Consider the following 26,011-nt stretch of genomic DNA (forward strand, 5'->3'; position numbering starts at 1 on the left):
GGAACAAGAGTCTAGAGAGCAGTGTCTAGACTGGCACATTGAGAGGGCTCTGAGGAGAAAAATGCATGAGAGCTGGGCACTGGTGACTCACGCCTGTAATCCTAGCTACTCAGGAGGCTGAGAGCTGAGGATCACAGTTCAAAGCCAGCCAGGGCAGGAAAGTCCATGACACTCCAATAAAACCACTAGAAAACTGGAAGTGGTGCTGTGGCTCAAGTGGTAGAGTGCTCACCTTGAGCTGAAGAGCTCAGGGACAGCGCCCAGGCCAAGTTCAAGCCTGATGACCGACAAAAGAAAAAAAAAAAAGCACAAGGACCAGGGAGAAGACAGGCAATTAGAGAGTGCACAGAGACAGAAATGTGACTCTGCCATGAATAGTGAAGGGTGGGCATAAAGGGGAGCAGCAAATTCACATCTAGAAAAGAGAAGATCATGCAAGACAAGTACTGTGCATCCTGATGATGGCAGCCTTTGGATAATGGGGGATTTGGAGCCAATCTAGAAAAAGGGGGGACAATCAAAGATTTACTTGGCAGGAATCGGTCATTTAAATGTCAGAGAGGGCCAGGTGCTGGCGGTTCACTCAGGAGACTGAGATCTGAGTATTGAGGATTATGGTTCAAAGCCAGCCCTGGCAGGAAGTCCATGAGACTCTTATCTCCAACAAACTACTCAGAAAAAGCCAGAAGTAGAGCTGTGGCTCAAGTGGTAGAGTGTTAAGCCTTGAGCAAAAGAAGCTCAGGAACAGTACCCAGGCCCTGAGTTCGAGCCCCAGCATAAACACATACATTTTTTTTAATGTCAAAAAAAAAGAAATAAAAAATGTCAGAGAGGGAATATGGTAACAATAGAGATGTCACAATTTTTCTATTGAGAATAGTGGGACAGACATGAGACATGATCCTTGCCTAAGGCAGCAGAGGAAGAAAGTGACAAAGAATTAGGCGGAGGGACACACTGATGGTAAATCCACAGGACTCAGAAGATGGCATGGTCTAAGACCAAAAGGCTGGTGCATGTTACCTAGTCACTGAAACAAAGGTTTCACAGCCTGGTTGCCTGGCTAATTATTTTAGGCATAATAAGAACAGCTGGGAGAGCCAGATATTGCAAGTGACAGCTGGACCAGTCATAAGATGCTGAGCCAGGGCCACAAGGGGCAGCTGCCGTGCTCTGGAGTGGCCTCAGGGCTAATTCTACTCATTGGAAAACATATGGACCAAATAGCTCCACCTGTCCCAGAGAACTGCAATTAAGTTGAATGGAAATGTGTGTTCTCCAGCAGAGGTCAATGATTTCTGTAAGCACGTTTCTCCTTCCATCATTAAAGCAATGTCTGAAGTAACATATTTGGGCTTTAAAAATGTGGTATTCTTAAGACACTACTTTTTTTCCCCCATATGAGCTTCTGGTAAAATGTATTCAATGTAAAATAGGAAATTGACTATGTATAAGAGGGGAAAAAAAAACTGTTCCAGTTTAAAATTCATTATTTCCTAGTGACCTTACAAAAGCACCCTTACCAAGACTAGGAACATCTCCTTCCTGATACAAAATTTTCAAAGTCTTACAGCCGTCTTTCTCAAAAAAGTGGACAAATGGATCCAGCTATGAAATAAAAGAGAAAATGGTGATCAGTGACTAGGGAATGACAATAAAAGGAACCAACCCCCCAGTGAGGCATCTTCACACGTTACTTAATCATCCTCCTTTTGTAATGATGAATAACAAGGCAGCTCGAAGACTTTATTGAAGTACACAGACACAGGCTCTCTGAGGCCAGGTTAGAGTCTACAACAATTTAACTCCAACACTTCCATGAAGAGCAAGATTGTTTGTCTTTATGGTTTTTGTTGTTATTGTTGTATGTGGGCTTTTGTTTTATTTTGCTGTAGTTCTGTATTTGAAGAGTCAAGGTTTCTCAGCTAGGTGGGATGGTGCACAGCTCGAGGAAGAGGACCTTGAGGCTGGAAAATCATGAGTTCAAAACCAGGCTGTTACTACACACAGAAACAGTCTCAAAAAAAATAAAAAATAAAAAAGGAAGTGGAGGAAAAAAGGCAGAGAGACAGAGAAAGAGAGAGAAAGAGGGAGAGATCTTCTGTGATGCCCAGGTTGACCTCATTCTCCTGCCCAGCCCCTTGAGTAACTGTGACTATAACGAACCATGAAGCTCAAGTAATGAATTCTACATTCCAACCTACATTATTGCACCCACTTCCTTTGACCTTGGACAAAATGTCAAATGACCTCACAAAATGTCACAGGAATAGAAAGGTGAATGCAACTGGAGATAAATGGAAGGAATCATTATTAAAAGAAACTGTTCTTTTTTGGGGGGGGGGTCCGGTTGTGGGGCCTGAACTCTGGGCCTGGGCGCTGTCCCTCAGCTCTTCAGCTCAAGGATAGTGCTCTACCACTTGAGCCACAGCGCCACTTCCGGCTTTTTTCTTTTTGCTTATATGGTGCTGAGGAATGGAACCCAGGGCCTCAGGCTTGCAAGGCAAGCGCTCTACCACTGAGCCACCTTCCCAGCCCCTAAAAGAAACTGTTCTTAAAACCTAACTGGGAGATCAGAAAACTGGCCTTCCAATTAAGAGTTTTGTTTGATTAGTTAAGCAATGATGTTTTCAGCAATTGTAATTTGACCCACTTTGTAGCCCAACAAATATAAAAACTGATTATTATAATGAGGTTCTTTCATATTTATGAGCATGAAGTTTATATTCAATTACTGAGGAGTCAGTGTAAAATCTTAGTGAGCTGAAAACTTAACAGCTTGGGTAAGCAAAAGTCCCCCCACATCCCAAGTGAACACAAAAGAACAACCCTCTTCTAGCCCAACTGGCTCCAAACAGGAGTCTCTCTTGCGCAGTGAGCTTCTCTCCACTTACTGACCACTTGGGGGAAGTACCCCAGGAGTGCTCATGCCACTTCTCTTAGGGCAAGAATCTTTGTCTACATTAGACAATCACACAATGGGTTTTTAAAGAGCCAAGAAGTTGGGTCTAAGAATTTGCTTCTGTAACAAGTTCCAGATGGTACTGCTGCTGCTGGTTCTGGGACCACACTTGAGAAACAACATCCAAGGACAGGAAGCAGAGCCCAGGATGTGCCTAACTCTGTCCTTTCACTCACTACTCTTCCATCTCCCACATGGATGACTGTCTCATATACTTACAACTTAAAGGACACAAGTTTCATTAGCATTTCCTTGCTTTGAAGTGTAAGACTTTGTTGAAGTCTGAGACATGAATATGATAGGATATGAGAGGATAAGATAGGATAGGCTAGGATAGGAAAGGAAAGGAAAGGAAAAGGGAAAGCAAAGCAAAGCTGGGCAAGTGTGGCTCAAGCCAATAATCCTAGCTACTCATGAGGCTGAGATCTGAGGTTCAAGGTTCAAAGCCAGCCCCAAGCAGGAAACTCTGTGAGACTCTTATCTCCAATTAACCATCAAAATGACAGAAGCAGAGCTGTGGCTTAAGTGATAGAGCAATAGCCCCTCTCCAAAAAGTCGAGACAGTGAAAAGCACCAGTTCTGGCACCAAAACGGGGAGGGGCATATACAAATCTTAAATGTACAGCTTTACACACGTGTACATGTGCACTCACACACACACAAAGACAACAGAAATGTCTGGCTACTAGATTGGTAAAGATGTAACTCAGATACAGAGCAGTCCCTGGGTTCAATTCCTAGCAATATACACACACACATACTCACAGGAATTTCTGGATAGTAGCATAAGCCCATGAAGCCAGCCTTGACCACAGTGCTGGTACGTTTGCTTGCTATGATACCTGAACACATTTCCCACATCTCCACATGATCTCAGGCTTGGTCATTAAAATAAAGCTCTTGATGTCTTTGCCCCATGTCAACCACCCTCCCATCTCATGGTTACAATCACACTCTAAAGGAGCAGGAAAAGGGAACAATGTCACTCATACTGCAGGCGTCACCAGAAAGCAATTTTTGCAAAGATTCTAGAAGTGCACAGCAGAACTCGTGCAACACGAGGCAACACTGCATCCAGCACGGGAGATGCTCTTTTTTTTTTTTTTTAAATAATTTTTTATTGAGATTGAGAGTACATAAATTTCACAATATTGTAGGATAGTGATGCTTAAAGTCATACATTTTAACCTTCATGAGGCAAACTGTCATTATCTTGGTCTATAAAGTCTGTGAATTCTATTTCTATAAGCTTTGTCACTACAACTATTTCTTCCAAGTTGGGTATATATGTTCATTTCTTTCCTGATGCTTAGTGTTAACTGTTCCCTCTTTCCCTCTCATTCCCTCCCTCCCATTAGGGAGAAGCTCTTTTAATCCTGGTTCCTGGAACAAAAGACTTCTGCCCAAGTTCACTGTAAAATCAGGGGTATCACTCTCCCAACAGTCGCAACAATCTCAACACAACTCCACCTCCCAACTCAAGCAACTAGTGAGAGTTCTGCTGAAAACTGAGACCCAGAACTATCAGGAAGAAAGCTTTAATACACATTTGCCATCTATTACAATAATGAGGTTGACCACATAAATTTATCATCCCAAACTGGCTTGCTTTTAGGGGTAGAAGGAGGCACAGTATGAAAACTGTGCCTGGAAAACAGGCATGACCCAGAACTGTCCCAGCCACACAGACATGTGGTAATTTGACTTGTGATCATCTCATATTTGTACATGGGAGAGTCACTGAGACTGACCTTAGGTTCCTGCTGTCACGTTTCCCGTACATAGTTATAAAACCTTACTTGTAAACAAATTCTTAATCTCCCTCTGCTTGACAGTCCCTCTGACTTCTCAAATCACCTGCGAGTTAGAATTTTTGCCCAATCTAGTAGCTAACTCTTCTCATTTTCCCTCTACAGGCTTGACCAGAAATGTCACTCAGCTGGCTATAAAGCTGCTTTTCTACTCCATGAGATTCCAGCCTTCTCTTTCTTACCTGTTTTTCAAAACATGCAGTAAGTTTCTCAGAGAAGAGTTAAAAAAATATGGAAGGGGCTGTGGGGATTGTAGCTATGTTCAGTCCTAGCACCAAATATTATTACTACTACTACTACTAACAACAATAAATAGGACTTCAACTTACGGAAAGGCAATCCAAAATTAATTCTTCAACTGTTGCTATGTCCAGGCCAAGCTTTTCCGCTACAACTTCAAAGATATACTTAAATGCTGACTCAATCTTCATTCTTCGGTTTTCCCTTGCATCTCTAAACCGTGCCTAAAGAATGAAACCATGCATGCAAATCGTGATTATGAAGGACCACGCTGCCAAACAACGTCACTGAAAAATATACGTATTTTTTGCCAGTCTGCTAGTGACTCATTCCTGTCATCCTAGCTACTCAAGAGGCTGAGATTTGATGATCGCAGTTTGAAGTCAGCCAGGGTAGGAAGGTCCCGGAGACTCATCTCCAATGAACCACCCAAAAGCCGGAAGTGGCGCTGTGGCTCAGGTGGTAGAGCCCCAGCCTCGAGCACAAAAAGTTCAGGGGCTGCGCCGGGGCCCTGGCACCCAACACAAGCCGGCCCCTCGGGGATGCACACCTGCCTCTCCTTCAGGGTCTCCTGGAGGTTAGGGATGCCGCTCATGCTCCGGCGGAACTTGGAGGGACGCCGGGAGGCCTGGGACCCCAGCGCGTCCGCGAGCGTGGACTGCACCGGGCGCGGGGCCAGCCGAGGCCGGATTCTAGTCTGAGAGGCCTCTTCCTCCTCATCCTCCGACGGGATGAGAGTCCGGTAATCAGCCACCGAAGATGCCTCTGCGGAAAGCGGGGCGGAGCCCTCCGGCGTGACCCCTTCGGTGACCTCCGCTTCTGAGAAGGCCTCCCCGGTGGTGGAACGGGCCTCGTCCCCGGTAGTGGGCGGGGTCAGCTCTCCGGTGGTGGGCGGGGCCTCGTCTCCGGATGTGGGCGGGGCTTCCTCCTCGGTGGTGGGCGTGGCATCGCTTGCCAGAGGGGGCGGGGCTGCCGCTTCCTCCGAGGGCGGAGCGTTTTCTCCAGAAGCATCGTCAGGGTTCATGCCTTCAGCCCTTTAGTCCTGCCGACTATCGCAAAGGTCAAAACCTGGGATTACAAAATGTTTTCTTCTATATTATGCAATATATTGAATATATTGACCATGAGGAGTTTTAGTCCTCTTCTCAAAACTAAGCAGGTAACAAAAATCATCCTTTTTTTCCTTACAGGCCTAGAGAGGAGATTGGCTTGTTTAAGAAAGAGAGAGAGGAAAGAAAGAAAGAGAGAAAGAGAAAGAAAGAAAGAAAGAAAGAAAGAAAGAAAGAAAGAAAGAAAGAAAGAAAGAAAGAAAGAAAGAAAGAAAGAAAGAAAGAAAGAAAGAAGGAAGAGAAAGTGTACTGGGGGTTACAAAAGGGGGAAGCTCTTCATTTGCTGACCTTGGTCTACATGAATTATGAGCACCGACAAGATTGTCTGAATAAAAAACACAAAGCCCTGGATCCAACTACACTTAAGAGGTAGTTTGGGGAGAGGAAGCAGAGAATTAGCAAGAAAAAGGAAAGAGAAATTGGTGACTTGGAGAGGCCTAGCCCAGGAGGCTTAAGTTTCTAATCCTAGCTATTCAGGACGCTGAGACTCCTTTCTCCAATTAACCAGCAGACAAAAAAAAAGCTGAAAGTAGAGGCTTGGTTCAAGTGGTAGAGGGCCAGTCTTGAGCAAAAAAGCCAAACAATAGTCCAAAGCCCTGAGGTCAAGCCATGAATACAACAGAAGAAAGAAAAATGTAGCTGGAAAAGTAGTATAGAACTATTTCATATTGTATTCATTCTTCCAAAGACTCCAAATAAGTATTCAGAGTCACTTAAAATATACCAATAATAAGTGTAGTTTATATACAAGTAGAAACTCTTAAGTTAACTGGGTACAAGTTCAATTCTACTTTTTCAGCTTGAGTTCCAAGGTGATTTTTTTTTTCAATGTGAAGAACTGGTCAGGTTTATCACTGGTCAAGTTTAATGCTGAGAGTGAGTTCATTGTGAGCTGCTCTGCTCATTTAGCAGTCTAGTCAACAAAATCTAAAGCCTCCATGCAGGTAAACATGCTTACATGGAACACACAACATGTTTTCCATTCTGTATATCTTCTTACCTCACATTCTCAATTTAAAGGTGGGGAAAAAAAGCATCTTAATTTCTGAAAATTTAGGAAAGTATGCCTCACAGAGTATTCTATGTAAAGAGTTCCATGTGGGTTCTAGTAATTGAATGCTTAATTTTATGTATTTCAGGCTGAGAATAGGATCAGCCCCTATTCGATCAATCTGAAGAATCTGTGGACATTGACAACTAATAAGCAGATGCTAATCACTACTGTGATGAAGAAAACTAAAAAAAAAAAAAGTATGTATGGATAATTCTTATAGTTTAAATTTACAATAAAATTACTTATCTAGGACTCTCAATTACTGCCATTTGGTGCCTGGGCTGAGCTTCCAATACCTGGTACCTGCTAGCTAGCTAAGCACTCCGCCACTGAGCTATATCCCTAGCCTCTTACTTTTGATTGGTTTTTTTTTTTTAAGGAGTAGGGTGTGGGGTCCAAGGAAAAGCCTGGGATTGAGGAGGGGGGCAGTGACTTCCTTGGGTTTTTCCATCCTGGAGCTGGGTCACTGGTTTAGACAAAGGGGGGGGGGGAGGAAGGGAGGACGGAGGGGGGGGGGCGAATTTCCTCTTCCAGGTGGGATGCTACAGGAGGAGGGCTCCGGGCTGGCTGAAGCTGACCTCGGACGGATCACTCACTCACCCCACCACCACGGCCGTTGGAAGTCTGAAACGGGTTCTCTCCTCTGGGGTTACCTCGCGGCTCCGCGGGGCGCCGCACTCAGAGGGCAGTGGGGGTGGGATGGGGCGCGGGCCCAGGCGCGTGGGTCATCTGCTCAGCCAGGGGATGGGGTGGGGGGACAGGCCTGGGCACGGAGGGCGTCCATCTACACATGGAAATTGCAGGGCGTGGGGTTCCTGCTTGTGACACATGGATGTGCTCTCTGACGCATATGACACGATGTCCCCCAAACCTTGAGAATTCATTCTCCAAGTTTGAAGGCATTGGGGGGATTGTAAGATATGCTCTGAGGGTATTGGCACAGAGCTGTGTCAATACAGGATAGTGTTTCCTATGACCTTTCTGTTTTCCGGAGTGTTGCATTTGAGTTCTCTGTTGAGTCTCTGTGCTGAGAAACTTACGACTAGTGAGACAGAAATGGGTGAAGAAAAGGGGCTCCTCAAGATCTACCTCCTCCCCTTTCCGGTTTATTGATGCTTTTCCTATAACTAATTCCCTGACTTGACATCACTTCCCAGGAGAAAGGAACCCTCTTGTTCATTGCTCATTACAAAAGAACACTGACCACTTAGCCCTGGATTCCTTAACCTTCTCACAATCAATACCTGTCTCTGACCAATGATTCTGTCCACTGGGGTTTGGAAGCAAGGAAACCTGTCTTGCATGCGATATTCTTGCCATTTGTTGGGCTATGAGCAATAAATGTCACACTTCTATTCACTGGGTCTCCTTGTCCACTTTTGGCATTTATAAATCTGTGGCGATCTGCTCCTTTGCCATCTTACCTAGGCAGAGGTACCTCTGTATATTCTGATATAGTAAGAAACAAATTCCAGAATATCATAACCCTTGAAGAGGGTTATGATATACTCATATGCATCAACTGACAAATTCTTCTTTTGAAAATATATTCTAAAGAAATAATGCTAAACAGAAACAGAGCTTTTGGTTCTAAAGGCGTGTGTTGCCATATTGAATTTTGTTGTTGTTGTTGTTGTTGTTTTTGTTTTGCCAGTCATAGTGCCTGAACTCTGGGCCTGGGCATTGTCCCTCAGCTCTTCAGCTCAAGGCTAGCGCTCTACCACTTGAGCCATAGCACTACTTCCAGCTTTCTCTGCTTATGTGGTGCTGAGGAATCGAACCCAGGGCCTCAGGCATGCAAAGCAAGCACTCTACCACTGAGCCACCTTCCCAGCCCTGCCATATTGAATTTTTAGTACCATGATCTATGTAATAGTTTCATTTACTCTAGCAAAAAACTAAGTCCATGGGATACTCCCACATGGGAGTCCCTTGAGAATGTCTAATATATAGGGAAGCTACACCTTCCACAGAGTTTTCTGGAGCTTAATGGAAAAGAAACACCATGTTACACATATATAAAACCATAAATGTCTATGAAAATATAATGAGATTTTTAAAAAATACAGCATAGTAGCACATAGAAATGGCTTAATCAATATTAGCAGTAGTAGCTTAGTACTAATGTACTATGTACTGGAAAAAATACTGGATTGATAATCAGGAACCTGAGGTTCAGTGTAGATTGTACTCCCCAATGAAATAAATCAACTAACTAGCTAAATAACCTTGAATGTACAATTGCTGCTGTCCTATGTATGTGTCTTCATTTGGAAAATGAAATGGAGAAGGGGAAACAAAGGAGGAGGCTACAATGCTTGATAAGAAATGTACTCATTGGGGCTGGGAAGGTGGCTCAGTGGTAGAGCGCTTGCCTTGCATGCCTGAGGCCCTGGGTTCGATTCCTCAGCACCACATAAGCAAAAAGAAAAAAGCCGGAAGTGGCGCTGTGTCTCAAGTGGTAGAGTGCTAGCCTTGAGCTGAAGAGCTGAGGGACAGCACCCAGGCCCAGAGTTCAGGCCCAGGACCGGACCCCAAAAAAAAAAAAGAAATGTACTCATTATCTTGCCCATGTAATTGTAACCCCTCTGTACAGTATTTTCACAATAAAAAAAAAATCAAAAAAAAAAAAAAAGAAAATGAAATGGAGACAATGAGATCTCTTCTAAGTTTCTGTACTGTTCCCCAAACCTTTAACTCCATGATGTGGTCTGTTCCAAGTTTCATCAACAGAGGAAGAGATATTATTGACTGTTAGGAAAACGGAAGAGAAAGGAAAAGGAAAAAGCTGGGTTCCATTCTCAACAGACTAGGACTATTTATTGAGATACAACAGCAAGGAACCCAGCCTTACCCTGGGCTTGGAGTCTGAGCTAAGGGAGGTTTGAGTCGGTTTTACAGAGTCCAAGCAAGGAGACAAAGGTTACTTGAATTTAGTATGAGGATGACTGTAGATTTGTTTGGGGGATCCAGTCATGGGGCCTGAACTCTGGGCCTGAGCGCTGTCCCTCAGCTCTTCAGCTCAAGGTTAGGGCTCTACCACTTGAGCCACAGCACCACTTCCGGCTTTTTTTTTTCTTTTTGCTTATGTGGTGCTGAGGAATCGAACCCAGGGCCTCAGGCATGCAAGGCAAGCGCTCTACCACTGAGCCACCTTCCCAGCCCTGACTGTAGATTTGGACAAAGAATAGAGTATTTCCTTATCCAAGGTCTCTAGCTTTGTTAATGTTCAAACAACTCTACATCTGTCTTGCTTACAGAGTTTGACCTTCACAGTATCCAGTTCTGTCTTCCAACTTCTTCTTTATTTTTTTTTTGGGTCCAGTTGTGGGGCCTGAACACTGGGCCTGGGCACTTTCCCTCAGCTTTTCAGCTCAAGGCTAGCATTCTACCACTTGAGCCACAGTGCCACTTCCGGGTTTTTTCTTTTTGTTTATGTGGTGCTGAGGAATCGAACCCAGGGCCTTGAGCACGTAAGGCAAGCACTCTACCACTGAGCTACCTTCCCAGTCCTGTCTTCCAACCTCTTTAACCCTTTCCTGGCTTCCCAGCTCAGCCTCAGAGCCTTACAGGCCAGGCCCACAATGGAATGTTTATAGTCAGGCTCAAGTCAGATTTTCCTGCTTGTGTCAAGTACATTCATGCATACCTGGAGTAATAGGGTAGGGGCCAATCCTTCATTGACAAATAAAAATGCCAAAACAACAGACTGGAAATTGTTTAAATTTGTGGGGACTGTTCAGATAGTCAATATTGGTTATTTTGTAATTGTCCTAACATAGCCACATGATCTTACTACAGATAAGAATTTAAGTAGCCAGCCATTTATTCAACATGGAATAAATATTAAATAAATATTGAGTAACTATACACAGCCAATTTCCTTCGGGCTTTTACCCCCAAGATTATTTATACCCCACATTTATATTTAGTTATCCATATTATTATAACTTTTGGGAAGGGAGGTTATAGCTCAAGTTGTAGAGCAACTGCTTGGAAATTACAAGAAATGGAGTTCAAACCCTAGTAATTGGTGGGGAACCCAAATCTACCAATATAGAAATCCCAAATATCTGACAATAGGAACCTAGGCAACTCATAAAATGGAACTCAACTCACTAAGCAAAATAATAATGTTGTATATGGTGTAGTAAATGCACACCTATAATCCCAGGACTCCTAGGACTCAATAATGTTAGAAAAATGGAGGAGAGGGGCTGGGAAGGTGGCTCAGTGGTAGAGCGCTTGCCTTGCATGCCTGAGGCCCTGGGTTCAATTCCTCAGCACCACATAAGCAAAAAGAAAAAAATCAGAAGTGGCGCTGTGGCTCAAGTGGTATTGTGCTAGCCTTGAGCTGAAGAGCTGAGGGACAGCGCCCAGGCCCAGAGTTCAGGCCCCAGGACTGGACCCCCCCCCCCCCCCCGAAAAAAAAAGAAAGAGAAATGGAGGAGAAAGGAAAAGGAAAAAGCCAGACTCCATTGTCAACAGGCTAGGGCTGTTTATTGAGGTACAGCAGCGAGGGGCAACAAACCTTCCCACGGAAAAGGAGGTTTGTGCAAGGAGGTGGGCCCAGAATGGGGCTTCTATGGGTTTGAGTAAGGAAACAGAGGTTACTTGGGTTTAGTGTAAGAAGGGGCATGGGGGGGGTGGGGAGGATGACTGTAGATGCAGGCAGAGAATAGGGTATTTCCTTATCTAAGGTCTTAGGCCTTCTTAATGTTCAAACAGCTCTGCATCTGTCTTGTCTACACAGTTGACCTTCACATGATCCAGTTCTGTCTTCCAACCTCTTTAATGCTTTCTTAGCCTCACAACTTGGCCTCAACTTTACAGGCTAGGTCCAGAATGGAATATTTACAGCCAGGTTCAGGTTGGATTTTCCTGCCTGTGTCAAAGCACACCCATGCATACCTGAGGTAATAGAATGGGAGTCAATCCTTCAAATATTGCATATGAATTTCAGTTGCTCTTCATGCACATCAACCCTTGATCCTCACAGATACTTTTTAACTTCATTCCATCTCAAGGGTATCAAAGAGGATTCTCTGTATACTCAAAAATGTATTCCTTCTTTTATAAACTGATCCTTTTCTCTTTTGTCATTTTTTGTGCTGTTTGTTTTGTTTTTGTTTATTTTTTCCATTGATTTGGAAGTCTGAGGCAGCTTCCTGGGCTGCTCCTCAAGGGAAATCATGTTCCTGTTAGGAATTGTTTGTTCTTGGGCATTTCCTGATAAGATTATTATATGAGTGTTCCATTATACACAATACACGAACTTATTTTTTATGTTTCTAAACTTTCAAAAAATGACATTTGTATTACACGTATTTTTCTACAACTTGTTAAGGTCTCGTTTTGTCCTGGTCCATGCTCCGGACAACCTCTGCCACTATGTCCTGCTTATTCTATATGTTTTAAAGTTTTTCCCTTATTTTTTTTTTTTTTTTTTTGGGTCCGGTTGTGGGGCCTGAACTCTGGGCCTGAGCACTGTCCCTCAGCTCTTCAGCTCAAGGCTAACGCTCTACCACTTGAGCCACAGCGCCACTTCCGGCTTTTTTTCTTTTTGCTTATGTGGTGCTGAGGAATCGAACCCAGGGCCTCAGGCATGCAAGGCAAGCGCTCTACCACTGAGCCAACTTCCCAGCCCCTTCCCTTATTTTTTTATGGTATAAAGCAAGTGCTGTACCAGTGAGCCACATCTCCAGCCCTTGAGCTTTAATAATTAAATGGCAACAAAACTAGGTCATGAGTCACACTAAAAACTCACCTTCCCGCCTGCAGACTTTTTTTTTCTCTTTTAAAGCTCTTACTTCATTTTTTTTGTGCAAAGCATCTTGGGAGTTGTAGTCTTCAGCCATGGGGGGGGCCCCCCCCCCCCCCCCCGAGGCCAGGCATCCAATCAGCAGAGAGCCTATACCTTTCCGCGCAGCGTTTGGCTAGACGTGGCTGCCGCCCGCCCCCGCGACGCCGTCGCGTTGGCTGACGTGAGGGCAGGCGGGTTTAAGGCTGGAGGGGGTTGTCGGCGGTGTCTCTGCTCCTGGGTGCAGCCGTTCCTGACTGTGCAGTTCAGCCATGGCAGAATCACAGCCCGCGTCCGGGGGCCTCACTGATGAGGCTGCTCTCAGTTGCTGCTCCGACGCGGACCCCAGCACCAAGGTGGGCCCTCGATCCCCTTCTCCCGCCTTCAGAGGACGCGGTCCCGGGCGGAATTCTAACTCGGTGCGGCCTCTTGCTGCAGGTCGGCCGGCCTCGGGCGGACGGGAGCGAGCCGGGAAGAGGGTGGATGTGGTCCAGTCCGGGGATGGGGACGGCCTGTGAGGATGCACGGGCTCGGGGACGTGGGATCTGCTTGCGGCTCTCCTGGTCCTGTCTATTTGGGGACGTGGCTGGAAGCCTGGCCAGCCCGGGTCAGGTTCCTGGGCCGTGCTGTCCCTGCTCCCGGGTCGGACACCACGAGCCGCCCAGACCTCCTGGGCACAGGCCCGAAGCTCTTGTCGCTATGCCCCCGGCTTCACCCCTCCCAACCTCTGCGATCGCCCCGCACTCAACCGCTTTGGCTTGGCTTTTTTTGCTGTTTGCCCACGGCAACCCCTCCGACCTGGAGGAGAGACAGATCTCCGGGCTTCGAACGGAAGGGGAATCGCAGGAATTCCCCCGCTCACCCTCGGGTTTTACGATTGCGAGCCTGTCAGAGGAAGGACCTGTTGCCCGTGAGGCTTTCACTACTTCCTGGGACGGCACTGAAGCCCGTAACTCACCCAGGTGCGGTGCCTCCCTGCAGAGCCAAGGCCAGGCCCCGCCGACGCCTCGGGACTTGTACCTGTGGAGCCAGCCGTGTCAGCGGATTACATCTGTTGTAATTACTTGTGATTCACATTAACTGCATCTTTTGTAAATTCCTTGAAGATCCACTTTCTTGGTCTTAAGTTACTAAGACCCGTGAAGAAGGCAAGAGGGGATTTGTCTTCAGAGCAGAGTCAGAAACTTCCAATTTTGACTAGCACCTAGTGTGTACTTAGGAAAAACGTTAATCATTGCAAAATTAAAGGGAGATTTATATCTTTAGATTATACATGTATGTGAATTATTCCTCTGCTTAACTTAGATATCCTTTAATCATCCTACGTATTGTATATTGTATAAATTAAGTCATTTAGTATGTTAGTTTCCCAGATAACTGAGGATTTTTTTTTTTTTGGTCGGTCATGGGGCTTGAACTCTGGGCCTGGGCGCTGTCCCTCAGCTCTTCAGCTCCAGGCGAGTGCTCTACCACTTGAGCTACAGCGCCACTTCCGGTTTTCTGGTGGTTTATTGGAGATAGGAGTCTCACGGTCTCTCCTGCCTGGACTGGCTTTGAACCGCAATCCTCAGATCTCAGCCTCCTGAGTAGCTAGGATTACAGGCGTGAGTCACCAGCCCCCGGCTATAACTGAGGATTTTATGTATTGGACTATTTCAAACAAACAAAATGATTTCAGGACTGTGTAGTGTGAGTTAATTTCCCAGATAACTGGGTTTTATATCCTGGACTGTTTCAAACAAAAAAGATTCTTGGAACTGTGGTTCAGTGGTAGAGAACACACTGAAACATGCAAGAGACCTTAGATTCAATTCCTAGTGCGCATACACACTCTCACACACACACACACAATTCTAGGAAGATACTTAGAAATACAAATAGATACACTTATCTAAACTTTATTTGATTAAGAGTTATTTTCTGAGATCAGTAGTGTTGGGTCCTAAAAGTTCTGAGTAGGGCCATAAAAATGGAATGTATAATAGCTGGTGTATAGTCAGTGTGCCAGGCCAGGTATGGCATTGTAAGTCAATTACTTAATTTAATCCTCACAACTCTAATAGGCATATAAGGAGATTTAGACACAGGTGTTGACTCACCCAGAGAGGGTGAACCTGGCTTCCACCTTGTCTGATTCTAGGATACTGATTCAAAACAGTAATTTTGGGAATTTGCCATGAAGAGAAAAAAGGATCCTCAATGAACTAAATTCAGCTTGATTGCTGATTATCTACATTTATAAAGAACATGGCTAGCCGGGCCCTGGTGGCTCATGCCTGTAATCCTAGCTACTCAGGAGGCTGAGATCTGAGGATCACGGTTCAATGCCAATTCAGACAGGAAAGTCCATGAGACTCTTTGATAAATCACCAGAAAACTGGAAGTGGCGCTGTGGCTCAAGCGGTAGAGTGCTCGCCTTGAGCTGAAGAGCTCAAGGACAGCACCCAAGCCCAGAGTTAAAGCCCCACGACCGATATATTAAAAAAAAACATGGCTGACACTTTGGGTAATACTAAGATAAACAAAATGGGCTACCCGATACACCAGCTCTAATGTGAGGTGGACTAATTAGCTATTGACATTATAAAGCACTTTGGAGAACAGGAAAAAGAGATTTTCAAACATTGCATTCATGGAATTTAGAGTCAGATGACCTCCATTTGTATCCTCCATTCATTGGTTACAGTAACCTTGGCAGGACTCTCTCGAGTTTGTACAGTGAAAGTAAAGACAGCTCAGAGATCTGCTATAAGAATAAATAAAATGACATGAGATATATTACATTCTCTAACCTATGTGAGTGACAGAACTTCAAGTAGTATTTCAAGGTAATATTTGTTGAGGCTCAACAAAAGTAATGACTTACTTAGGATCACAGATGTAGATCCAGCATATGAACCACTATTGTCTCAAAAATAATTTCTCTCACATCTGTATGTTTTCATCTCTGTGCTTGAGAGATGAAAGGCCTCATGACTGAAGAAAAGACCAATACTATGGGATGTAGATTGGTTAGGGGTACATAAGCTCACTGTCCACTAGGTTATAAGACTGACATGCGTCCCTTTGGTTTAAAATCAAAGTTTAAAACCAGGACTTACGTTAAGCTGGGATGCCAGTGGCTCATACCTGTAATCCTAGCTACTCAAGACACTAAGATCTCAGTTCAAAGCCAAACTGGACAGAAAAGCCTGTGAGACTCTTATCTCCAATTAACCACTAAAAAGCTGAAAGTGGAAGCCAAGTGGTAGAGCACTAACATTGAGCAAAAAAGCTCCAGGACAGCACCCAGTTTCAGCGTTCAAGCCCCAGGACTGGCACAAAAAAGAAAAAGAAAAAAACCCAAATAAACCAGTTTGCTTCCAAACTCTGGTTGTGTGAATGCAATTCCTTTTACTTTTCTCCTCCCCCGCCCCCCCTTTCTTCCTTTCCTTTTCCTTTCCTTTCTTTTCCTTCCTTGTGCCAGTCCTAGGGCTTGAACTGGGCCTGGGCCCTTGTTCCTAAGCTTCTTTTTTTTTTTTTTTTCAGTTCAGGTCATGGAGCCTGAACTCTGGTCCTGGGCGCTTTCCCTCAGCCCTTCAGCTCAAGGCTAGTGCTCTACCACTTGAACCACAGCACCACTTCCGGCTTTTTTTCTTTTTGCTTATGTGGTGCTGAGGAATCGAACCCTCAGGCATGCAAGACAAGCACTCTACCACTGAGCCACCTCCCCAGCCCTAAGCTTCTTTTGCTCAAGGCTTGCATTCTACCACTTGAGCCTGGGCTCCACTTCAGGCTTTTTTCTCTTTTCTTTGGTAGTTTATTGGAAATAAAGACTTTCACAAACTTTCCTGCTTAGGCTGGCTTGGAACCGCAGTCCTCAGATCTCAGACTCCTGAGTAGCTGGGGTGAGCCACTGGGCATTTCCTTTCTGTGGTTTCCTGGCTGGCTCATGGTTGCAGGGAGATCTGTCTCATCTCCTTGTATCTTGTGCTCCCATACCTCATAACTAGTACTGGGAGACTGCTCTGCCTTGGCTCCTGCTTCCGTTATTTGCCACACCTTTCTTCTGTGTTCACTCTGGCTTTCCTGCCTTTCTCTTCTGCTTTTAAGGTCCTTGTGTGATTACATTGAACTCACTCTAATCTCTGTATTTTAAGGCTGACTGATTAATAACCTTAATTCTATCTGTAAAGTTCCTCAGAGCAGTATAAATTAGTGTTTGCTCAAATAATATGGGGCATCTTAGCATTTAGTCTTTCCCTGTAATTTCTCAGAGACTGCAGTGCACTGGCGGAGCACCAAGAACAGCTTCCCCCATGAGGCTGCCAAGTGCTGCCTTGGAAATGGCCTGTGGTCTGCTGACAGAGCACAGTAAGATTTCCAGGCCTTGGCCTCCCCAAGCAAACATGGAGGTTGACAGGCAAGCCTCCGGTCACTCACATTACCAGAGAGGAAGAGTTGCTTGCTGTTTTTGTCAGATTTTCAGTATTTTGTTTTAATCTGTACTTGGACAAACATGTGACAAACAGTGTTGCTACTATTTATAATTTTCTTTTAAAATTAAAAAAAAATTGAGGGCTGGGAAGGTGGCTCAGTGGTAGAGCGCTTGCTGCATGCCTGAGGCCCTGGGTTCGATTCCTCAGCACCACATAAGCAAAAAGAAAAAAGCCGGAAGTGGCGCTGTGGCTCAAGTGGTAGAGCACTAGCCTTGAGCTGAAGAGCTGAGGGACAGCGCCCAGGCCCAAAGTTCAGGCCCCACGACCGGACCCCAAAAAAAAAAAAATTGGGTTGGGCCAGGAATGTGCCTTAGTGGTAGAGTGCTTGTCTAGCACGCATGAAGCACTGGGTACCACATAAATAGAAAAGGCCAGAAGTGGCGTTGTGGCTCAAGTGGTAGAGCACTAGCCTTGAGCTGAAGAGCTGAGGGACAGTGCCCAGGCCCAGAGTTCAGGCCCCAGGACTGACCAAAAAAAAAAAGGTTTTCCTTCATAGCAATCACAGTGACTGTAGGAGTTGTCTGTTCAGTATGGATGAACTAAGGCCTAGCTGTGTGTGCCAGGCTAGCACCTGGATATCAGGAGCTACTTTTCCTTTCTTCACCTGTTTGCCCAAAGGGACACCTTTAAGATAGCTCCAAGACTGAGAAAAGCACCTCAAGCCTTCTGGAAACCTAGAACCTCAAAGCCCAACTGCTTTACATATGGTTAGAAACTTGTAAGAATTATGGGCTGGGAAGGTGGCTCAGTGGTAGAGCGCTTGCCTTGCATGCATGAGGCCCTGGGTTTGCTTCCTTAGCACCACATAAGCCAGAAAAAAAAAAAAGCCAGAAGTGGCGCTGTGGCTCAAGTGGTAGAGCGCTAGCCTTGAGCTGAATAGCTGAGTGACAGCCCCCAGGCCCAGAGTTCAGGCCCCATGACTGATTCCCCCCCCCCCCCCCCAAAAAAAGAAAGAAAGTTGTAAGAACTAGCCAGGTGGCAAGTCTGTGAGAAGACTCCACTTAGCCACCAAAAAACTGGAAGTGGAGCTGTGGCTCAGAGTGCAAGCATTGAGCAAAAAGAAGCTCAAGAACAGGGTCCAGGACCTGAGTTCAAGCCTCAAGACTGGAACACACACACACACACACACACACACACACACACACACACTCAAGAACAGGGTCCAGGACCTGAGTTCAAGCCTCAAGACTGGAACACACACACACACACACACACACACACACACACACACACACACACACACACACACACACGGTAACAATTGTGGTCTGTTTGTATCTTATTATAAGAAGCACAAGTGAAAGTTAAAGATGTTTTTAAAGATGTTTTTAATGTAACTGTTTCTTTTTAGGATTTTCTATTACAGCAGACCATGCTACGAATTAAGGATCCTAAGAAGTCACTGGATTTTTATACTAGAGTTCTTGGAATGACGTAAGTAAAGCATTAGCCTTTGATGTTTATTCCGTAGTGTGAATACAGGGAAGGTTTTCAGGCCCATTTAAAAGTAACAGATATTCTTTCTGCCAGGGTTCTGTAAGGGGGCCTGCGTAGACAGGTTAAGTTCCCTTCTCTATTCAAGCTAAGCCCATAAGCAACCAAATTCCATCTAAGTCCTTTATTCGTTCAGATCTCTTTAAATGTTCTGACAGTTTGTGGCTTTGTGTTTACTTCAGAAAACATAAATATAAGGGCCTATTGCTCAGAAAATGAATGGGTTTACTCAAAGGGCCTGTTCCCTTCGTAGGCAGCACTTTCATTCTTGGCCTGGTAATGGCCACTGAGCTGGTAACCACGGAAGATTAACGTGTTTGTTTATCTTCACTTTTGCCTGTTGTCAGATATAACTGGCAGTTTTACTTTTCTTGATTTGTTTCCCCAAATAACATGAAGTTTTTAATTGTTTTTGGTAATATGAAGAACAAAATTAAATGATATTTAATTTACTGCCTACATAACCTCCATTGACTTTAAGAGAACACCTCAAGTAGTGTTTGTCTATTAAGAAAATCTGATGAGGTCGGAACAATAGAAAACGAAGACCAATAGTTTCCTTCTCCTAGCCCTTCTCTCTAGATTACTGCTGTTAATAGTTTCTTGTGATTCTGTCCAGAATTTAGCATAATGTATTTATTTAGCATAAATCAGCATGGGTTTTTTTAAATATTTGAAGCAAGAATCTATATAATAACATTAATTTTATAATAAGTGTGTTTATATGTTTAGAGGGTAGAAAAGAAACTTACTGGACACTTCCTGTTTGTGGTGTACTTTCCATGTCACTTCATTCAGTCATGGCAGGTCATTGGGGGGCTGATTCCCATTTTGCAAATAAGAAAACCTCCAAACCTTAACATGATGATACTACTGAGCCCAGACCGCACAGATCAGAGCTGGAATTTGAATCCATGCCCCACTGACTCCAGTGCTGACCTTTTTTTGTGTTTTTGGTAGTACTGCAGTTTTAACTAACTCAGGGCTTCACATTTGCTAGGCAGGCACTGTACCATCTCAAGTCCCCAGTCCCTGACTGTATTTTTAAAGAGCTCACAGATAGGTGCAGCCTGGCAATAGTGTGGAGGATTTATTCAATGCAAGTCACAATAGATGCGTTAGTAAGGTCTATGCCTTTATTTAGTAGGTGCCAGAGGTACTTTAGTCAATAGTAAGTCAGGACCAGGGTCTCAGTGGGCTGAAGCGTATTGCATAGCAGGGATAATTAATTGAAAGATTTTGAGTCAACCTTGAGAAATGTTCCCTTAGCAATACCACAACCATTTGTTCTTGTTGATTAGAAACAAGGTCAAAAAAATAAAAAGGTAAACTTTATATTTGTGTATGAAAATAGAATGGTGAAACCTATTGAAATTGTTTTAAGAGGGTAAGAGGGGATATATGGGACAGAGGGGAGTAAGGTGGGTGGGGTACATTGTATTCAAGTATGGACATGTCACAGTGAAAACCCCCTTACACAAATAATTTATGCTGATAAAAATCTTTTAAAAGGATAGCATTTTTCTACTTAGAAACAAATACTGTAATTCTAGCTAAATACCATTAAGTAAGAAGAATCAGTGAATTACAAAGGTATTTTATTTCCTGGTGCCAGGACTGGGACTGGCTCTACCACTTGAGGTACACCTCCACTTCCAGCTCTCTGCTGATTAGAGATGAGAATTTCACCAATTTGTTTTCCCAGGCTGCTGTAGAACCACAGTCTTCAGATCTCAGCTTCCTGGGAAGCCAGGATTACAGGTGTGAACCCCTGGCACCTGGCTTCTTTTATTTTTATGTTTCACTTTTTTTTTTTTGTAAGTCATGGGGCCTGAACTCTGGGCCTGGGCGCTGTCCCTCAGCACTTCAGCTCAAGGCGAGCGCTCTACCACTTGAGCTACAGCGCCCACTTCCGGTTTTCTAGTGGTTTATTGGAGATAGGAGTCTCACTGGCTTTCCTGCCTGGGCTGGCTTTGAACCGTGATCCTCAGATCTCAGCCTCCTGAGTAGCTAGGATTACAAGCGTGAGCCACCGGTGCCCGGCTCACTTTTGTTTTTAAAAGATTTTTTTTCTTCCACTGATTTTCCTCTTCCTTGTCTCACTCAATTAAAGTTACATTGATTTTAATATGAATTGGTCTTTCCTCTTAACGAATTTACCCGTTTGTTTTTCATTTCAGCCTACTCCAAAAATTTGATTTTCCTTCTATGAAATTTTCACTCTATTTCTTGGCTTATGAGGATAAAAATGACATCCCCAAAGAGAAAAATGAAAGAATCGCATGGACATTCTCCAGAAAAGCCACACTTGAGTTGACACAGTGAGTTTTTATCATTTTCTATATTCAAATCTTTAAGAGTCTCTCTTTCTCCTTCCCTTCTTTCTTCCTTCCTTCATTCACTTTTTCTTTTCTTTTTTTTTGGGGGGGGTCCAGTCGTGGGGCCTGAACTCTGGGCCTGGGCGCTGTCCCTCAGCTCTTCAGCTCAAGGCTAGCGCTGTACCACTTGAGCCACAGCGCCACTTCTGGCTTTTTTCTTTTTGCTTATGTGGTGTTGAGGAATCGAACCCAGGGCCTCAGGCATGCAAGGCAAGCGCTCTACCACTGAGCCACCTTCCCAGCCCCTTCATTCACTTTTTCTGATTACTAGTTTAATTCAATTTGTCACAGTTTGAATGTTTTTAGATTTTTGAGACCAGGCTTAGTATGTAGCCTAAGCTATTCCTGAACTCACTGTTTAGCCTAGACTGACTTCAAATTTTTTATATAAATTTTTGGGTCTGCCAGGTGCTGGTGGCTCACACCTATAATCCTTGCTACTCAAGAGGCTGAGATCTGAGGATTGAAGTTCAAAGCCAGCCCAGGCAGGAAAGTCTGTGAGAATCTTATCTCCAATAAACTACCAGAAAACTGCAAGTGGCACTGTGGCTCAAGTGGTAGAGCGTTTGTCTTGAGCTGAAGATCTGAGAGACAGCGTCCAGGTCTAGCTTCAAGCCCCACAACCGACAGAAAAATAATCGGGTCTTTGTGATACTATAGTATCACAAGGGCCAGTAAGAACATTTGTCTTTTAGGTAGAGAATATAAAAACCTTAAGTAGTGATGAGGTATTTATCAAAACTGTAATTAATTAATGTGCAGATACTATTTCTAAAATCTTACGTCATTCAAATTTTTGTCCTTTAATTATTTTGTTGCATTTTTTATCTAAAAGTTATATATGTGTATACGTATATATATATGTATTTGTGTGTGTGTGTATAAAATAAGTTCTTTAAAAAGTCATTAAATCAGTTTAGGGAAGGCTGGAGATGTAGCTCAGTGGTAGAACATTTGCCTAACATGTGCAAGGCCCTGGGTTCAATCCCCAGTACTGGAAAGAAAAAGAGAAAGGGAAAAACAAGAAGTCAAACCATTTTGTTATAATTAAAGTATTTTTATAATTTCAACAGTTAAGAGAATGGAAGTAAAAATTCCCTTTTTCCCTTTTTGTTATGTTTACAGTTTTAGTATCTTTACAATGTTTCTTTGTACTCCTTACTAATTACTAAAAGACCATTTGTTGCAAAATGTGTCTTGACTCAGAACAAAATCTTAGAATGAAACAGTCCTAGACATTGGCTGACCCTGACAAATTATATTTTTCTGTACACATCTCTTCTATAAAATGGAAATGTTCAGCTTTATAGTTTAATCCAATATGATGTATTTAGCACAATAAAGGATGTTGCTGGTATTGCTGCTTATCCCAGTGCCTATTTTTACTCTATCCTTGATCTGGTTAAAACCATACTTTTCCCTCTTGTCCTGTCTACAGTTGACAATTTAGAGTGTAGCAGCAGGCTTAGATCAGCTCTGTAAATGGTACACAGGAGAAGATTTTAAGATGGAGATTTCTTTTTCGGGTATCTGTTCTGCAGGACAGAGGTATGAGTTCTAGTTTCCCTTCTTTTGCAGCAACTGGGGCACGGAAGATGATGAGACCCAAAGTTACCACAATGGCAATTCAGACCCTCGGGGATTTGGTATGTTTTACTATTTGTATGGAATATGTATGGATTGATGTTACATGGTGTGCATGTTAGTATTATAATAAACCTAAAGCAGTAATGATTACTAAGAATAAGTTATTGAGATATAGTGATCTTTATTTTCCATAAATAATCTTATTTAGGAGTATGTAATTTTTGAGTCTTGGCCTAAATATAGCGTTTATTCTTTCATGATGATTTTACTTTAAAGCCTTAGTATTATACTTTCAGTAGACATTGTCAATCTGGCTCACTCTCTGCAGTGGTGGGGCTTGAACTTAATTGCTCTACCACTTAAGTTCCCCAGCTTCTTCCATAACACTTTTTAATTAAAACAACAAAACAAAACCAAAGAAATCTGTTGCTAATAGCAATCTTAATTTTCTGGTAGTGTACACTTCTGCCTTAATGTAAAAATCACTCAAGTCCACAAGGCAAAGGCTGATATATTGTCACTGCTACCAGTAAACCTATTCAGTATGAGTTAACAATAACTTCTCTTACTGTCTCCTTGATCTGGTTAAAGTCCTACATCGGTATAGATTATTCTTAACAGATTGAACTATATGAGCCTGTATTGGTTTATTTTAAATAACTTATAATTCAGACCAACTATTTATTCCATTATACTCAGCTAGTTATAACTGTATTCATTCTTTAATATAGATTTGGAACCTACCTGACTCAGTGTGTTTTCAGTTGCCTTTTGTTTTGAAATTACTTTGGAAGCCACCTGTGGCACTGTTGTGATTACCTTTTTTTTTTCTCTGTGTGTGTATGTGTGTTTCGGGGGTTTGTCACCTAAGGTCACATTGGAATTGCTGTTCCTGATGTTCATGGTGCTTGTAAAAGATTTGAAGAACTAGGAGTCAAATTTGTGAAGAAACCTGATGATGGTGAGACTATTATTGTAGTTATGCCTTTCCCTAATTAAATAATGTTATGAGCACCTGTATAGAATGCCCTGTTGAAATAAAACCCTTTGGGTTGTAAGTGACAGAACTCTACTTCAACCAGCTTAGGAAAAGTAGAATAGCTGGGGATCTCAGAGAACAGCACTGAAGGCAGTTTCACCAGAGAGTGGACCCAGGATCCAGGGAGTCATCAAAATCTAGGCTCCTCCCATTCTCTAGACCCACCATGAGGGTGACTTGGCTGTGTAGGTAACCTATTCTGTTCACTCCCTTGAGAACCTCCCAGTCTTTGTTTTTTTCTTTGAAACACTTCCAGGGGCTGGGAAGGTGGCTCCATGGTAGAGTGCTTGCCTTGCATGCATGAGGCCCTGGGTTCGATTCCTCAGCACCACATAAGCAAAAAGAAGCCAGAAGTGGTACTGTGGCTCAAGTGGTAGAGTGCTAGCCTTGAGCTGAAGAGCTGAGGGACAGCGCCCAGGCCCAGAGTTCAGACCCCACAACCGGACCCAAAAAAAAAAAAAAAAACAATTCCAGTGACTCCTGACTTGGTAGAAATGGTAACAGGAAAATGAGGCAAATACCTGGTCTCTGACCAGGCCATCCCACAGTTGACATTAGAAGGGCTGCTTTTCATTTTTGTGTGGAAGATAACATTTGGGGCATTATGAAAAATGTGCATTTGAGCAACACTGACAACATGGAACTTGAAACAGTAAAACCATACATAAAATAATGTGGTTCCTGAAAGTGCCAATTAAGAATCAAGTTAAGAAAAATTTTTCATCTTATGAGCTCACTTGTCAGTAACGAACATTTTCACTTTACAGGTAAAATGAAAGGTCTGGCATTTATTCAAGATCCTGATGGCTACTGGATTGAAATTTTGAATCCTAACAGTATAGCAACTATTGTGTAGTTGTGTGAGAACACTTCTGTGAGGTGCAGTGAAGTCTGAAAGAGAAAGGAAACAGTGAATTGGAGATACTCAGATACTTGGAGCTTCTAGGACCGATGGATGGATTGTGTCCTCATTCAAATTATTTAAGTCCATTTTCCTTTCCTGTTTCAGCAATTCCCCTGCCCTTCATAACTGTGTAGTTATTTCTAGTTTTAAAGTAGTACTTTATCAATGACCTTGAATGTAGTTGTATAACTTTACTTTTTAGGTAATAATTAGAACAAGTCTCTTCAGAGGCTGCATTTGCTGCCTTCTGGCTCCCAAGTTACCTTTCTTCAGTATGCCTTTGGATCTTTTTTTTTTTTTAACTTAACTTTTTTTTTTTTTTGTCATTATCTTCTGGGGTTTCCATTCCTCAGAAATACTTTTCACAATGCAAAAAAAAAGAACACTGAACAAAAATGAAACTTCATATGTACTTCAAACAATACAAAGTGTTTGTTTTACAAAAGAGAAGGAATTCCTGAGAGCAATTCAGAATCATACTGACAAGGATACTAATAGAACAATGAGTATCATTTCTTTTATAAAAGAATTTCAGAGTTCAAGGACTAACCTCATTTACCTGAGAGTGGGGAGGAAGGAAGACACAGTTTTTACTGGATACCCGGCTACTGGACTAGGCTGTAACATGCTCTTTATTACTAACTAATCATCCCATGAGAAAGAAAGCAGGATGTATAGAATAATGTGAATAAATTGAGCACTCAAGTTCTCATCATCATTTTAATCATTTAGATTATGCCTCAATATTATACCTTATAATACTCTTGTATTAGTCTCTTGTAAAAATCTTCTATGAGTTTGTGCACTGTGCTCTTGGCTCTTAGGCCTGAATATCATTTTGAGAGAAATGGCATAGAGGTTGATAGAGTAAGAGTGCCTCCAGGAAACCTGCTTCCCACCTTTATGATCCTTATGATCTTTGTGATGCTCTTGAAGAGTCATCCTTCCAGAAGGTCTTCATGATGCTAGTAGCCATTCATGATCAATTATATCCAACAACAAATGAGATACTGGAAGTAGGCTTAGCAGTCTTCCCTACAGTGTTCAATGAGTTGTAGAAATTTAAATCTGAAGCTGGGCGCCGGTGGCTCACCCAGTAATCCTAGCTACTCAGGAGGCTGAGATCTGAGGATCGCTGTTCAAAGCCAGCCCAGG

The 26,011-nt window shown here is 43.3% G+C and overlaps 2 protein-coding genes across 2 annotated transcripts in view; one reads left to right on the forward strand and one right to left on the reverse strand.

Moving 5' to 3' along the window:
* Positions 1-13,812, reverse strand: part of Dnah8 (dynein axonemal heavy chain 8) — a 211,723-nt gene extending 197,911 nt beyond the window's left edge. Inside the window, exons 1-2 of the mRNA XM_042683923.1 lie at positions 13,807-13,812; positions 1,524-1,608 (exon numbers count right to left, since the gene is read on the reverse strand). The gene's annotated coding sequence lies outside the window, so the exon portion shown is untranslated. The remainder of the gene's footprint in view (positions 1-1,523; positions 1,609-13,806) is intronic.
* Positions 13,184-25,568, forward strand: Glo1 (glyoxalase I). The gene is made up of 6 exons (XM_042683924.1): positions 13,184-13,332; positions 18,806-18,888; positions 21,129-21,269; positions 22,905-22,972; positions 23,785-23,874; positions 24,720-25,568. The coding sequence occupies exons 1-6, from the start codon at positions 13,249-13,251 to the stop codon at positions 24,806-24,808; spliced, it is 555 nt and encodes a 184-aa protein (XP_042539858.1). The 5' UTR covers positions 13,184-13,248; the 3' UTR covers positions 24,809-25,568.
* Positions 25,569-26,011: the final 443 nt, after the last annotated feature.

Source organism: Dipodomys spectabilis, unplaced genomic scaffold, assembly GCF_019054845.1.
Source record: "Dipodomys spectabilis isolate Male_0828 unplaced genomic scaffold, ASM1905484v1 ptg000085l, whole genome shotgun sequence".
Lineage (NCBI taxonomy): Eukaryota > Metazoa > Chordata > Mammalia > Rodentia > Heteromyidae > Dipodomys > Dipodomys spectabilis.